Source organism: Clytia hemisphaerica, unplaced genomic scaffold (assembly GCF_902728285.1).
Source record: "Clytia hemisphaerica strain Z4C2 unplaced genomic scaffold, Clytia hemisphaerica genome assembly, whole genome shotgun sequence".
NCBI classification, from domain to species: Eukaryota; Metazoa; Cnidaria; class Hydrozoa; order Leptothecata; family Clytiidae; genus Clytia; species Clytia hemisphaerica.
The window spans coordinates 355,088-370,804 of NW_027104551.1; the positions used below are offsets into that span (position 1 = coordinate 355,088).

General features: G+C 33.9%; 1 protein-coding gene across 1 annotated transcript; it reads right to left on the reverse strand.

The window, feature by feature from the left end:
• Window positions 1–4,334: 4,334 nt before the first annotated feature.
• Window positions 4,335–13,149, reverse strand: LOC136822835 (ubiquitin-conjugating enzyme E2 L3-like). Its single transcript, XM_067079148.1, has 5 exons — window positions 13,040–13,149; window positions 7,642–7,737; window positions 6,986–7,063; window positions 5,857–5,965; window positions 4,335–5,216 (listed from the first exon to the last, which is right to left on the reverse strand). Exons 1-5 carry the CDS (start codon window positions 13,064–13,066, stop codon window positions 5,062–5,064), a joined length of 465 nt encoding a protein of 154 aa, XP_066935249.1. The 5' UTR covers window positions 13,067–13,149; the 3' UTR covers window positions 4,335–5,061.
• Window positions 13,150–15,717: the final 2,568 nt, after the last annotated feature.

A 15,717-nucleotide genomic window follows, 5' to 3' on the forward strand; every position in this document is an offset into this window, starting at 1 on the left:
GAAAAATGAAAACCACTAACATACGCTGTTGCTATTGGAGAAACTGTAGAAAAAAATGAAGAAGTTAATGGTATGAAAAATGTTTTGATTTTGAAAATATTCCTTAAATTGTATACTGTCAAAATTTTATTTTAAGAGAAAGTACAAATTTATATAAATGATTTTAAAAAACGATTTAATCTTTTTATTCATATTATTTTTCCCTAAAATTTTTTCAATTTTTTGAAGTAATTTTAATTTTAGATAAGAAATTTTTTTTGAATATCTCCCGATATTTTTTGATGGAAAGTAGCTATATATTCCTTGCGTCGGTCGATGGCGAAATTTGAAATTAAATAATTCTTTTCGTTTCGTTTCCGATCGACCTTTCAGTTCGATCTATTTTAGACATTTTTTAAAGCTCAATTTTATGGAGTTTGAGGTCTCTTACTTTCCTTGGTATACTCATATTATTTGTATATAAGTATTTTGTGTCACTTCTTTAATATTTAGTCTATGTATGGAAAGAATATTTTTATTATATAGAGCCTTAGTTTTTGTTAATTAGTCTTTGCATCGGTTAATGAGGTCTGACAATTACAATCTCGTTAGTTTTGTATCATTTCATCCGTAGTCGGTCAAATAAACCCTAAAAACTACATCGTATTGACCAAAAGAAAAACGATTTTCGCTCATTTCAACTAACATTAGGAATATTTTTCGACATTCGCAAATCAATTTTAAACTGCATTAGTCATCGCCGTTAATATATGAAATTTAGATTCTAAGGCCCCTATTGTAGTTATATTTTTATAAAGTATAGATTTAGTGCGAAGGCAAAGTTTCTTTTAACGACAAAACGTTGACAACTTTATCATAAATCAATATTGAGTATTTTTATCAGTTAATGTTATTACACTTTATCTACTGTTTTGCTGGCTGTTTTCAACTCAGATCACTTGCTTGCTTGTTATTCAAATTTTATTTAGACGTGATGTTTTATACAGAAGCACACAAAAAAGACCGGAAATTTGCCACTAATTTTGAATCTGAACAACAAAACAGGTGGTAGACAACCGGGCCATTTGGGGTGCTCCGTATAAAATATTATTTCGTGAATATCATGAATTGAAACTTCGCAAGGCAAGTGTTTTGAGGTCAAAACGCCTTGTAATGTTAAAAAAACTTTGGAAATTATGGACTAACTAGCTTCAAAAGCTTGTAATTTGGAATTTCTGTGTTGGTTAGAAATTATTACTGTATGTTATTGTAACGAATGTGGGTATTTCCAGTTTGTCCCTTTTATTTTGAATTTTTGTTAATTTTCCAGTTAAATGGCATCTAATGCTAATGATTACAGTATATTGTTATTTTCGTCTAATTTATGTCACAAATTTTTATCTTATTCCACACTTAGCTTCTCAAATACGCGAGGATAGAATTTAAAATTTTTTAAGCAAAACTAATAGCACAATAATTTTGTTTATAGAAACTTCAATAGTAAAAGGATTTTTCAGCAGAAAACAAGTTTTGCCCTTAGTTTTCATAGTTTTAAATTTCGAAAAATTTGGCCTTTCAAAGCGCATGTTTTGGTTACGTTTTCCGGTTAAATTCAGTTCTACGAGTAATATTTTTTTGTTTTCTTTATTATCATACAATAATTTTTATTTCTTTCATCTTTTTATGGGCATCCATGTCTTTCAAAGTTTAGTTTTTATTCTTTTTAATGCTTGAAATTTATTTGTCTCGGATTCAGTTTTTCTCCTTTATTTTTACATGGCGGTCTTAAAACATTGTTCATTAGCGCTCACCGAGACTGAAACAAATCTGTGAATATCTTTTCTATTTCACCAAAGAAAATAGCTACGATTTTGAAAATCTTACTGGGGGAAAACTGGCAATTTACAATTAAAATTCTTATGAAGTGTATTCTTATAAAAAAAAGCGTGTATGAGATAATGGCCTTTGTCTGTTATTGAATTTTTTAGTAAAGTCTCGATTAGAGAGATGTCATGAAAGTTTTATTTTGTGGCTTTTATGTTTCAATTTTTTATAGGAATTTAATTTTTTTGTTTGTTTGTTTGTTTTGTTATTTCTAGTAATAAATGAAAGAAAGATATTTCAAGATCGTTTGATAAAACAGAACTCAGCCATTTTCTTCATACTTACACCCCCTTCTCACAGACACGGTGGAATTTTATCAGCCAGTGGGGGTAAGAATAACGGCCCAAAACTCGATGGGGATTGATATTCCCATGTTTTTTATTGCTGGGGATTCGAATTACATTGTTTTCTAGAGCCAGAAAATTCATTGGGGATGGAAAAATCGCTCATTATTTTGCAGTGGGGATTTGCTTATCTGATTATTTTTAACGGGGACAAAAATCAGAGTACAATTTTCCACTGGGGACGATATTTTGCCAACTTTTCCAGTTTCCAGTTCATATCTGTGGTACGTGTGCGTGGCCCGGCTACGTTAGGTTTCTTGACGAAAAACGAAAGGACACTCAACAAAGTAACTTAATAATTTCGATTTCGATATTATTTCGGCAACAAAAAAAAGTGATCCCTAAAATCGCAGTCTAATTGAGACCTAACATTTCATTGTTTTCAATGAATTGAATCTGACCTAAAAATTCTCCTAGATAAAAGATACGATTCTCAGACTTTCTAAATTCAACTTCAAGAGCGCCTCTTCTCCGGTTTGGGCTAAAATTCGCACGTGCAATTGTATGGATGAAAAGATCAATCAATGATATTCATGACGTAATGTTTTTTACGTAAGCACCCAAAAAAGACCGGATGTTTGCCACTAATTTTGAATTAAAAAATAAAACCAATGGCAAACACCCGGACTTTTTGGGTGCTTCCGAATAAAACATTACTACATCGTAAGTTCGTGATATTCATGACTTAATGTTTGATACGGAAACACCGCAGTTTTTCCCAGTAGTGGCAAATCCTACAGATCCTAAAGTTTGTCTCAAATGTGGACATACTTTAGTTTTTGAGCATTTTCTTAGCAAACATTTTTATGCTATATTAGAAAGTTATACACTGTTGGAAAGACATTTCCGAGGAGAAAAACCTAAGAAATAAGAGACATTTTTTCTACTGGTTCAAAAATCGTGACATCAGGCTGTTATTTAGAATATATTTAAACCTTGCTTATTTCAGTTCAGATTTTTCGTACCTTTCTTAGAAAAAAATTTACAACACTGTGAAGTTGGTCTTTTTTGCCCCTTCGCCCGTTTTAGGCCTCGTTAAAAAGCTTGCTTGAAAAGTTTCGGCGTAAAACATGTCCGCGTTGATAGCAGGTAAGCCCATTAAGTTTAAAGCCCGAAGGGCTAGAGTAGAATCTCTAACCTTTCTCAGGCAAGAAAAAGTGAAGCCTTAAAAAATGCGCCGTATTTTTGACGACAGATTGAAGCTAGCAATTCCTTTGTTTACGATTGATATTTTTTTCGAAATTTAGCGGTAAATTTTAGTTTCAATCTGTCATTTGTGTAAAAACCAGGCGAGCCGCTCAAGGTCGCGCAACTTTGGTAGGATTTGTTGGCTTCAAATCCTACCAAGGAGATTCGATTCTCCCTTCGGGCTTATACTTCATTGGGTAAGCCATTCTACCTTAATGATTAGTTTCGATTATGTTTTCTTTGAAATCCTTTTTGTCTTTTCGTTTCACCACGAGGCTGCTTTTGTTTGCTTCCTTACTTGACAATTTTCGTTGTCTATTTAACGTGTTTGGGTTTTTAGTTTTCATTTCTTAGTTCTGATTATTTCGACCAGTCCAACCTGGTACCCAGGGCTTGTCTCACTTTTCCTATTATAATTTTGATCGTCGTCGTGAGAGTCGATTTGCTCCATCTTATATAAAAAGCGGGACGAGGTTGTGACCTTTGATTTCAAAGCCCGAAGGGGCTAGGTCTGATACTCCAGGATGGGAAAGAAGCCACTTATTTCCCGTCCAGAACACGCGACCCGCGTGTTTTTCAAAAAAACTTTCTAAATGCTGGGTTTCACTTTTTCTTGCTTGAGAAAGGTTGAAGATTCATCTCTAGAAACTCGATGGTTGTGACCAGGTCATCATAAAACCTTTCTTCTTCCAGAGGGCAAAAAGATAAAAAATTTCTCAAAACCTAAAAACTACTCACTTATGTTCACCAAAAGTTTCTTCTCGCTAAAACTTTTACTGTTGAGGGAAGAAAATTTTCCCAATTTTCAAAGTTTGAAGAAAATTTGCAGTGGCTCTTCAATGTTTTTGACCGTTTGCAAATATTCAACCACCAAGAAGCCCTACCGTAACTATCGTTAGTAATCAGCTTAATGGAGATTAACTAGATAAAAAACCATAATTGGACAAGATAACAAAAGGATTTTCTTTACACAAAAATGTTTTTAAATCTACAAGTATATTGCATACACTGAGATGAAAAAATAGATTAGAAATCAAATCTACTACGTTCGACTAACCCTTTCTTAGACTCGAATAACATCACGTTAAACCCTGGTGGAATAGTTTCTTTAGAAAGCTTAGGTTAGTTAGAGTTTTGAGATCAGCTAGTACTCGTCTGATAATATATCGAATATTTACAACTCAATAACTTGACATTTCATCTAAAATTCCTTTCTCGAAAAACTGTTTGTAATCAAAAAAAAAGATCGTGTAAATGAAGGAATAAACGAACCGAAAAACTGAAAGAGTGAAAAAAAATTAAACCAAAAATATCGTCAATAAATCCTAAAAAAACATCCCAGAAATCACATCAAATGCATTGTTTCATTTACATGCTACCAAAATCAAGATGAAGAAAGGAAAGTTGATCGCCCACTCGATTACCATGTCATACGGGGAAGTGATGACGTCATCCCATGTGCTCTCGTGCCGTTGATAAGGAGAAAGAAAACTTCTTCAAAATTGTAATGTCTTCGATAAAATATCATACGCAACAACAATTCAATTGACTTTCGGATAAATTACTTTCATCTTTGCTCACAAAGTTGGTGAAGTAACGCAAAAAAGAAAAAAAAAATAACCAAAAATTGTTCCTCTCTCCTCTCGAGGCTCTGATAGTAATATTCTTATTCCGGTGGTCGTTGTAAAGCGTGTTTCTTGGTGAAGTCGGCAGCTTTTTGAAAAAAGGCCTTTTTATTCTTGGTGTATTCTTCAGCCAGGTCACCTCTCAGTGGATGCTCTGGTTCTGGCATGTTGACCAAAGCCACAAGTGCTTGAATGACTGAAAGGAGAAGACATGTGAGAATAGAGAAGTGCTCAATTTAATCGTTTTGTACTTAAATTTATGTGTGGTCCTGACAGGAGACTAAAAGAAGAAGGCAATCAATGGGGCACGTCAACAAGGTTTGAACTTATTCAGTAATATAGTTTCTACTTAAAAAGAATTGCCCGGTTGGAATTTTTACATATTTCATATTTCGACATAAACTGTCTGGATGGGCCTCTCAATATCAACAAAAAAGCAATCGGTTTCTTAAAAAAAATTGTTTTAAAAAATTCACCAACAGTTTCTGTGCAGACAAAAACAATTGCAAAAAAACTTTTAAAACTTTTCATCGTGGTTACGTGACAGTGACAAAAATTGTTTTGTTGAAATTTTCCTGAGGCGGGTGGGCCACTTGAAACAAAGTTTGGCGAATTACAACTTATATATGTTTCATTTTGATGAAATTTGTTTAAAGTGTCCCCAGACCGTAGCCATTTTTTTCGTGTGAATTTTGTCTTAAATTTCGCGATTTTTCAACCTCGCGAATTTTCGACCACGCGATTTTTCGACTTCGTGAAAGTTTGTGTGTCTAAAGTATTAGGGTAGTAAAAATAACATTAAAACCAGATAAAAATTGAAATATAATGGGAAATACCTTGGTCAGTTTTCGTAGCAGGTTTCCAGTTTTCAGGTGAGATGATGGGCAAGCATACTTGTCCCTTCTCGTCGATGTTTGGATGATAGATTTTCGTTTTGAACGTGATCTGAGAGTCAAAAACTTAAACAGTTCACAAAAATAAAAACAAGCGATACTTTTATGGACCTACCTGGTTATCAAACTACTCAGTGAACATTGAAACAATGAAACACAAAAGACATAACTGGTCAAAATACAAAAAAATAAAGAAAATGAAAGCATATCTATTGAGAGAAACTATCAACACTATTGAAAAAGAAATAAAAAAGCTATTAAGCGCTTTTCTTTATAAAAACCACTATCAGAAAAATGCACAGCTTAATAAATAAGGTTTCCAGAAAACTCAAACCGTCGCGCTCTAAGGTGACATTTTCATTGTTTAGAAAAATTAATAATAAAATAATAATTTGGCTTAGAACATTGATCTATGCTTATAATTAGTGATTCTTATAGATAAAGATTCGTTTTTCAGCCAAAAAAATAATAAGTGTTTCTAGAAAATTCAAATCATTACCCTCCACAGTGACATTTTCATCTTAAAAAAAAATTAATGAAAATAATAATAATAATATAATAATAATAATAATAATAATAATAATAATATGGCTAAGAACATTGATGTATTCTTATTAAAAGTGGTTCTTATAGATAAAAATGCGATTTTTGAGCCAAAAAGTTTTTTTTGCAAAAATCTGCTTGAGCCATCTTTTAACTATGATTGTACTCTACTTTCATGCTAAAAATCAGAAAAAATTAATGATCCAATTTTTCACAAAGTCCAAAAAACCCGTTTTTAAGCCGTTTTTTGGCCCAAATTTGCCCAAAGTTTTATTTTTTTTTTGAAAATCGGGCTCCGTCACATTCGAGGGTTTATGGTCATGCACCTTTGTGCCAAAAATCAGAAAAAAATAATGAGCCAATCTCGAGAAAAGCTGGTAACTAACTAACGAACTAACGAACATGGGTTAATTTAAAGGACCTCCACCCCACCAGGGCAGGTCCAAAAACTAGCTGTTCATGCAGGCTCATGATTATCAGAGTATTTTACAAGGAAAAATTAATATTTAGAACACAAAGATGCACTTACCTTAGGAGGTTTGAAGGGATATTCAGCTGGGAAATTTATTTCGATTTCGAAAGCCCCTAGGTTGTAAGGTGGTTGGTCCTAAAGAAAATGAAGAACAAATTAAAATAATGTTATCATTGTTTACAATACCATGGGGCTCTAACCTTAGGGATCCGTTATAACAATTTCGGGATTTTAAAGGCTGATTGGAATAAAGACTTCTTTTAAAATTAAAATTATTTATTCAATGCCGACGTAATATTCAAGGCAAGGGCAAAAGAACAACATCACAAGCAACGCTTTGAGTTGTTAAGATCTTTAAATACTAAAACCACTTGCAAGATAAAAAAAAAAACGATACAACGAACGAACAAAATTTAATTAAAATGGATGCAGTTGATATGGAAATAAAGTTTTATAATAATCTTCAAAGCTTATGTTTCTTGGACTGCTAGAGAAATGGCAGCTAAAAACAAAAACAAGGGAAAGCTGTTGAAAAGACTGGAAAATGGGGTATTGGCTAGTAGTATTTCAAATCTCAAAAGGTTAGCATTAAGGGCTTTAGGTTGGTTTACATGAGCACGATATAAGGCTCTCGAAAGCTTGGGAAGGGGTTTTCTATCTACTCTTTGGGTGAAGATAAGGTTTATAAGAGGTTTGATAAATAATCTTCTTACAGTGCATATTTTTCCCTTCCAATTCAGTATATTGCTTTCATCGACATTAATATCCCTAAGTAGCTTGTATTGGGATTTTCGGATATCAGATAGCTCCTGAAAAGAAGAATAAAAATCGTAAAAACCATAATTAACTATAAACAAAGATTCTAATTTTAAATATGACATTACAGTACTTTTCAGACATACTCACATAAAGGCTTGGCTCGCTGCTCAGGAAATTATGTATTTCCCTTAAAACCATAATATCACCTGCACACATGTCTACAGTCAATTTATCGAAAAGTGAAAAGAACCAATTGCATTATTGTGTAAAAAAACTTGTGCGAAAACAAACTGGTTACACATTTTCTGGTTTGAATTATACAAATTATCATAGTGTGCCCCCCCCCAGAATAGTGGGAGGGGGTTTTGGTGTTTTGGGTCGAAATTTCCAGGATTTGGAAATTTTTAGGTTTTAGGTGGGAGAAACAAGTTAAAGGTGGGATTAATTTCTTTAGGTGGGATTTTTGGTGTTTTGGTAAAAGTTAATGAATAGTTTTTTCTTATTTCCAATCTAATTACAATTTTTTCTAAATTCTATACTTTATAAATAATTCTTTTAATACTATACTAAACTTTTCTCCTTTTTATTTTATACTGTAAGTATTATTGCTTTGTTCCACGAATTAGTATAATGTTTCTGTTTTTTTTCTTGGTTGAACAAATTGCCTGTGCCAAAGACCTACTGTGACCTACTTTCAGTGAAGATGGCGCATTATTTTTCTTCACCTGCCGTTGCTTAGGAAATACAGAGTAGCTCTATCTAGTGTTTTATATAGAACTTCTATTAGAAGTGAAGATTAAAAACACAGTTGTGTGTATATGTGACGTTTGGACGGTTGTCTTTATCAAGTCCTAGTGTTTTATGTAAAATATATATGGAAAAAACCATGTCAGAATATTTTTCTTAAAATTATGCAGTTAACATTCCATCAAAAACCAGTTGAAAACATAGCTAAACAAGACACAGTAGATCCACTAATTGCGAGGGCATCAAATACCATTCGTTCAAAAATGAAATCAGTTGTTTAAGCCAAAAATGAAAATATTGCTGAAAATGGCAATTTTCATCAACAATTTACTCTTCTGTTAACTTTGTATTTCACTGTTAAAAAAATCAGTTTCCGAGCCACAAATATAAAAAAATCAATTCAAACCCCATGATTTAACTGCAGCAAAACGTTTTTTTTATAACCTTATAGATCAATACATGGGTATGATATATTTAGAAAGTTTTTTAACGTTTTTGAGCATTTTCTGAAACTTTTTTATTAAATTGAGCATAACTATTAAATTAATGAACTAAATTTTATAAAATGACTCATCAAAATCTAGTTTATCTTTCTTCTTTCCAATGAAAAAGGATTTTTTATTCTTAAATTTTCAGACCTTGAGAAAATTCACTTTAAAGAAAGAAACTTTTTTGTGGCGCACCTGGCAGTTTAGACTAAAACTCCTATATCAAGATTATGGGAATTGGAGTGTGGGTCGATTTTACTTTCGTTTTCAGTGATTTCATTTTCGATTTCAAGCCAACATCTTAGCAACGGGGAGCTTGCCCATAGTTACAGGGGTTTGTGCAAAAACCAAACATATAGAAAATTCTCTGAATCCCCCATTTCGATTAAACCAACGATGTAAAAATAATAGATAACCAACTACCTCTAGAAGGCACTTCTCCCAAGAGAACAACCATTGTTTTCCTATTGAAATGAGCACTCCTTTAAATAGCTCTGTGTGCAGTGCGTGTTATGCTTTTAGCTAGATTTCGACACACTTTTTGACATCCACTGAATTGATAGAAAATTTGAATTGTTATTTACTGCAAATTTTGGAATTTTTCTCAAAAGATAAAGGTACCAATCTTTAGACAAATTGACTACGGATCGGCCTGATACCACTTAATCTTCATCTGGATAAATAAACGCTCATAAAATTATGTTATCTGAAAAATATATATGTGTGATTTGAAGTGCGATATCTCACGAATGAAAAGTGCATGAAGGTTGCCTGATACAAAATAAACAGATGAATGTTTATAGAACAATCATATCTAATTAAAAAATTCCTTCTGTGAGGCTGCCTATAGGAAAATACACTTTTTCTAACCCAAATTTTGCGTGATCGATTCTGTCCAATAGAAGGTTGCAAATGAAGCAAGTTTTTATTTAATTGCACTTTTTACGATGCAAAATGTCATTAATATTTTTACAACCATAACACGGATGTTTTTTGAGAATCAAGGCAAGTTGGTTATCTATTATTTTTACATCGTTGATTAAACCAATAAAAAATAAAACTTTTCAATATTTCATTTTTTTGCACCAATTTTTCAAAATGAAATTATTTAGGATTTTAAGTTCTTCTTTTATTCAATAATTTTTTACAGCACTTTGTTGACGGTATAAACTCTTGCATCAAATTCCCACTTTCTTCAGAGAATTGAAAATGAGAAATAATATATACCTTAGGCCCAAATTGAAATAAATAAAAAAGGTGAGATTTTACAGCTGCCCGTAGTGCAAGGACACTGAGAGGCCACGGGTGTCGAAATGAGGGCCGTACAAACCATTTTTCATGCCTTTTTAGCGTTTTTAGCTGCCCTTCAACAATTGAGAAAAATAATGGTAAAAATACTCCTTTTTGTGAAAAATCAGCAGAAAAAGTGCCCTTTTCGGTTATACTGTGAAGTCGGGTAACTTGCATAGCCCTCAAATGAATGACCTGTCTGGTCCTTAAAATACAAAGTTAAATCAAAACAAAAATGGTAGAGTAGAGCTGCGAGCGAAGCTGCGTAGTTCATATGTTTTGAAATTTTGCTGCTTAGATTGGTCAGTCATTTAAGGGCTGTGCATGTTAGCCTCCACTGATGCAAGTTACCTGATCTCACGGTAACGGACGCTACCCTGCTTTTCTAGAATTTGACCTGCCGTACGGCAACCTCATTGGTGGAAATGAGCTAGCTGCGAAATAGTGAGTTGCGAAGCAATCAGTAGAATGGACCACTTTTGTTTTTGTCACAGATTTCAATATAAATTTCTCATATGAGATTATTATCCTTGTGCAGGGATAATTTGTCAATGTGTTGACTGTCAGCTTGTCAGCATTATAGTGTTGCATAGGGAAAAATAAAAGAGGTAAGGCAGTCATCGAAAAAATACTCTGTTCGCGTCGCAATGGGTATTAAAAATGCATGCGGGCGGACAGGCGATGGAAAAAATTTCCGGGTTTTTTAATCACGCCAATAATTTGGGGGCGGGTGGTGACGTGAACAAAACAATTGTTCAATATCCGCCAGAGCGATTGAGAAAATAGCTGTAATATTTAAAAGTACAAATTCCTTTTCCTGGATTTTTTTCTGCGTCTCCGCACCGGAAAATCAGCAAAAAATACGATGCGGGCGGGTGACGCCACGTGCGTTTGCGTAGGGTAAAATGGCGAAATGCGAAAATCGAATTTGGCAAAAATTTTTGAAAAATGACCCTACAAGATTTGACTATATCTTTTTATTCCATGAAGAGATTACTTTCAAATAAAAAATGTATTAACAATGAATGGGTAAGCTTTCTAGAAATCCAAACATAAATTGCATAGCTTTTACCAAAAAATAGCACTTTAGGATCAGAAACAGTCAAAAACCAGCTTTTTCCAATTTTCTTCGAGTTACAGGAATTAATTCCTTGTTTGTTTTGATCTGAAATTTTCAGTAGGGGTGGCCATCATGGTTCCCTTGCTCATATCCGGGGGGGCCGAGACGGGGGTAAGAGAATTAAAGTTTCTAAGTAAAATCTTAATTATCACCCAAAAAAGTGCCTTTTTCATTTCCATACCTTTTAAATAGATTGTCCCAGCCTTATCCCTCTTTCAGTAAAGCTTCCTATACCTTTTGTCCTTCAGAAAAACCAAAAATATTGGCCTTAATTGCTTGCTTTCAGTTCCTGTAGCCAGTAGTGTGACCCCCTGTATTTCTATTTGTGACCCCCTGTATTTCGCGCGGGTTTTTAATAGAGATGTCACATGACTCAAATCCCGCAGTCTTATTGGACTAGAGAAAGCGAAAGTGAAATCGCGCGATCTGATTGGATGAAAAAAAGACCGCGGGAGCTGGAAACAAATGGAATTCTCTAGAATTTTCATTCGGAAACAAAATGGCGGCGAGAAAAGCACGTCTTTTTCTTTGGACAATTTTGGACAAAAGGTTGTAAATTCTGGTTGATTTTAAGGTTTTATCTTATCTTATCTCATTTACTTTAATTAGTAGAGGCTTCTACAATGTTTGGGGAAGGTAAGTCTGTAAAAGTTATTTGTTTTTCGGTGGAAAAAAGTGTTTAAAAAAGCATTTTTTGTGCTCAAGGTTTATTTTTCTTCGCAAATTTTTGTCTTCAATCTTAAATAGATGAACGAGTATTTGACTGATGCTTATGATTTTTTCATAGGACATAGTAAAACTATTCAGGAACTTAGACCTTTTTACAGAATTTCAAAAAATCTGTTAGTTCTGGAGATATATTGAAAAGTTTAGACATGGGTAGTTTGCGTTCGTGTTTCGCGTTCCCAAACCAAACGCACGTGACGCTAATAGAACAATTTTTCGATGGCCGCCTAAGACTAGCCTAGTTTCTAATCCTGATATAGGAGTTTAAATCTAGACTGCCTGCTACGTAAAACATTTTTTTGCTAAAGTAAAAAGTACCGTCAACTGCTCTAACTTGGGACGATTGGTTGAAACATGGGACGGTTGCATATCTGGTCTGTATTTTCACCTACTGTAAAATCGAAAGAGAAATCGTGTAATTTTTACTACGTCGTTCCTTAACTCAAATCAAACGACTTTGGAAGTTCGGTGAAATGGTGGCCGAATTGCCGTCCCAAGTTATCGAGCAGTTGACGGTATTCAGTATATAACTTTGATTGTTAATATAATGCTTTTTTGCTGTTTTTTTGTTTGAATCTTAAAACAGCTTCAGAAAAGAAGTTTTGAACAACCTCTGCTCTAGCTCTGGGACCTTTAAAAAATACATTTAAAAGTGAAAGTAAAAGCTAAAAATAAACGTTTGAAAAGCTGGAATCAAAAAAGTACCACCCTGTTAAGCAAACAATACATAAATATAAGTTTTTCAATCGCTATGTAATATCATTCAAGCATTTGAGATGTTATAGTGTGTGGAGGTAGCTAAATAGAAAACTAAGCTGGTTGAGCAGGGGACTTTAGCTACCTACTTTATAATATCATAAATCAGAGTCGAGTTAAATTGCTTTAAAGAATATTACACCTAAAAAGTTTTCACAAATCGAAAACTAGTATATGTACGTGAAAAAATATGGCTAACAACAAACAAAATCGAGAATAATCTACCTTATTTAACCTCCTTGTGGCAGCCATGTTGTACCCGAACCTTCCAAGCGAAAAGACTGAAGTGACGCCTTTCCTCGTCGTTCTGGAAGAGATCGAATGCGGTGTCTTGAGCAATGGCTTTGAGATCTGTACTTTGAGGAATTTTTTGAAAAGCGCCGACAGCGCTAGGATTTTTTTCCGGCAAAATGGCAAAATGGCGATGAAATGAAGGGGAGTTTACCAATTTTTTTTTTCAATTAAGATTTTCCGAGTGTGTGCTTTCACTGCTTATCATAAACTGGTGTGCCTTGACTTGAACCATCAGTATGACCTTCTGGGCATTCTTGCACTATTTGTCAGTTTGTAATTTCTCAGTTTGAACAGCGGTCAGTTCCCCACCCAGTCAGTTCAGACAGACTTAAGTAGTGGCGCCCTTCCAGTGTGGAAACGATGCAAAGTCCACGCCGAATTGTTATTTGATTAAAGTGAGGCAGGGGGTAAGCCCCCCAACAGGTAGCTCTAAAAGCCCTGAGATTTTCATCTTCTCTCATGCCTAAAAGTTGCTCAAAATTTGTAGAAGAAGAGCCTCTGAAGGGTGCATGTCACTAGTCCGACACTTTCTAGTCCGACAGTAAAATAGTCCGAATCTTTAAAATAAATTTACAATTAAGAAGTCTTTTCTCCGACGTCACTTTTGTCCGAAAACGAAAGATTTTAGAGTTCGAATGTTGAATAAGGGTTTTTCACTGAGATAACATTAATATGTTCATTTTGGCGGCATTTTCACATAATTAGAAACAAAGGACCAATCAAATTTGCGTAAAGATAATTTATAACAAAAAGGAATGCACCACCTTTAAGGGTCCCTTTTCGCTTGTTCAGAATTACAAGGGTTTTAAAACACAAACTTTAATCAAAGAAGAAGGGTCGTAAAAACAGCTGAATCCAATTTCTTGACTCTTGAAAGCCTAATCCTAAAAAGCTTCCCAAAATTTAAGAAAAGTCCGGTTTAGGGGCCCAACTTCAAAGTCTGAACTTTGGATTTTTATAAGCACGTGGTTGCTTATAAAAGATGAACCCCCTCTTCGCAGATTTATATTTCGTTTTATGAATATGTTTTTTTTACTCGTTGTCGGACAAAATTGTTGTCGGAATACTGACGCATTCGTCAAATCCAATGTCGGACATTTTTACTGTCGGACTAGAAAGTGTCGGACTACCGACGACCTCCCAGCCTGAATACACCGTTTAGGAGTCTCGCCTCCTCCACCGTGTTCCACCGTGAAAACGATAGGTAAAAATGCGCACTACTGTTGAAGGTTAGAGGAATGTAAACATTGTTAATTTTTTTCTTTCCTTTAAAAAGAATGACTTATATATTTGAACATGATATCAATGATAATTTTATGGATCTCTCCTGAAAATTTCACAAAAATTCATCAAGAGGAAAAGAAGTTATGATTAAAAGGAGTTCTTTACCTACCGTTTTTCTGCTGAGTTTCCTTATGAAAACCAAATTTTTACCTACCGTTTTTTTATGCTCTCCCCCGTAGTTTCCCGCGATCACTAAAATGCGCAGTCGACACTATTAAATGGTGTATTGCTTGTACTTCTAAGAAAGAAATGTATAAAGTTAAATGATGAATCATTACCATGAGTCATAGTTTAGGAATTAATGAGTTAAAAGCGCTTTATAATCTATTTACACTCTACCGTGAGATCGGGTAACTTGCATCAGTGGAGGCTAAAACATGCATAGCCCTCAAATGAATAGACCTTTTTTCAAAGAGGACGTCCTGTTGAATAATTATGTAGTCCAGTCATAAAAACAATGATAAAGTCATGCATAATTTACTGTATCATGCATATTGTAATAATTATGCATGGTTTTATCGTTGTTTTTCTGCTGGACTACACAATAGACCTTTTCACCTTTCCATCCGCCATATTGAATTGTATGCAAAAATTATTGTGGCCGAATTGCTGTGGTGAAATTACCTTAGAAAGTATGCAAAACATATGCAAAAAGAAAGTATTAATGTAAAACTTACATGCATAATTGGCATTGTATTAAAGTGTAATCTTGTAGAAGAAAGATTAAATTTGCTTCTTTTGAAAACTAGAAATAATCAAATTCGCTCATCTCTTAGAACAAGCACTTCAAAAAACCATAACATTAGACATAAACTCAAGCTGAAAAATCACCCGCGAAGGACAGAAATATTCCTTATCCGGCTAACGGTAAATTATTCTCCTGGGAATAGAACCGTCAGACGATCAAATCAAAACATTGATTTGAACCCGCTGAATGTGTGACGTCATAATTACTGCTTTCAGTTTGCGTGTTTTGAAAGTTTGATGTGTGTACTCCGTCTTGGTGGAATTCTTTAATGGCATGAAAACAGAATATGCAATGTCTTTAAGAACAAATTTCTAAAATGCTTTTGTTGTTCTGTAAATATTTCTTTTTGGATTAAGAAATTCCATCTTTTATTGTTCTAATGATTATAATATTTCTTTATAAGATGCATTTAGTGAGAGCTACAATATTCTTCGTGTGCACAGACTTGTTAAAAGCAAAGTAACGTTTTTAAATGATCAATTAGGTTCATAAGATCACAAAAACGAGTGGTGAGAAAAATTTTGACCATTTTGCTGGTCCCCATGTGACGTCATCACTTTTGCTGGGGCTTGAAAAT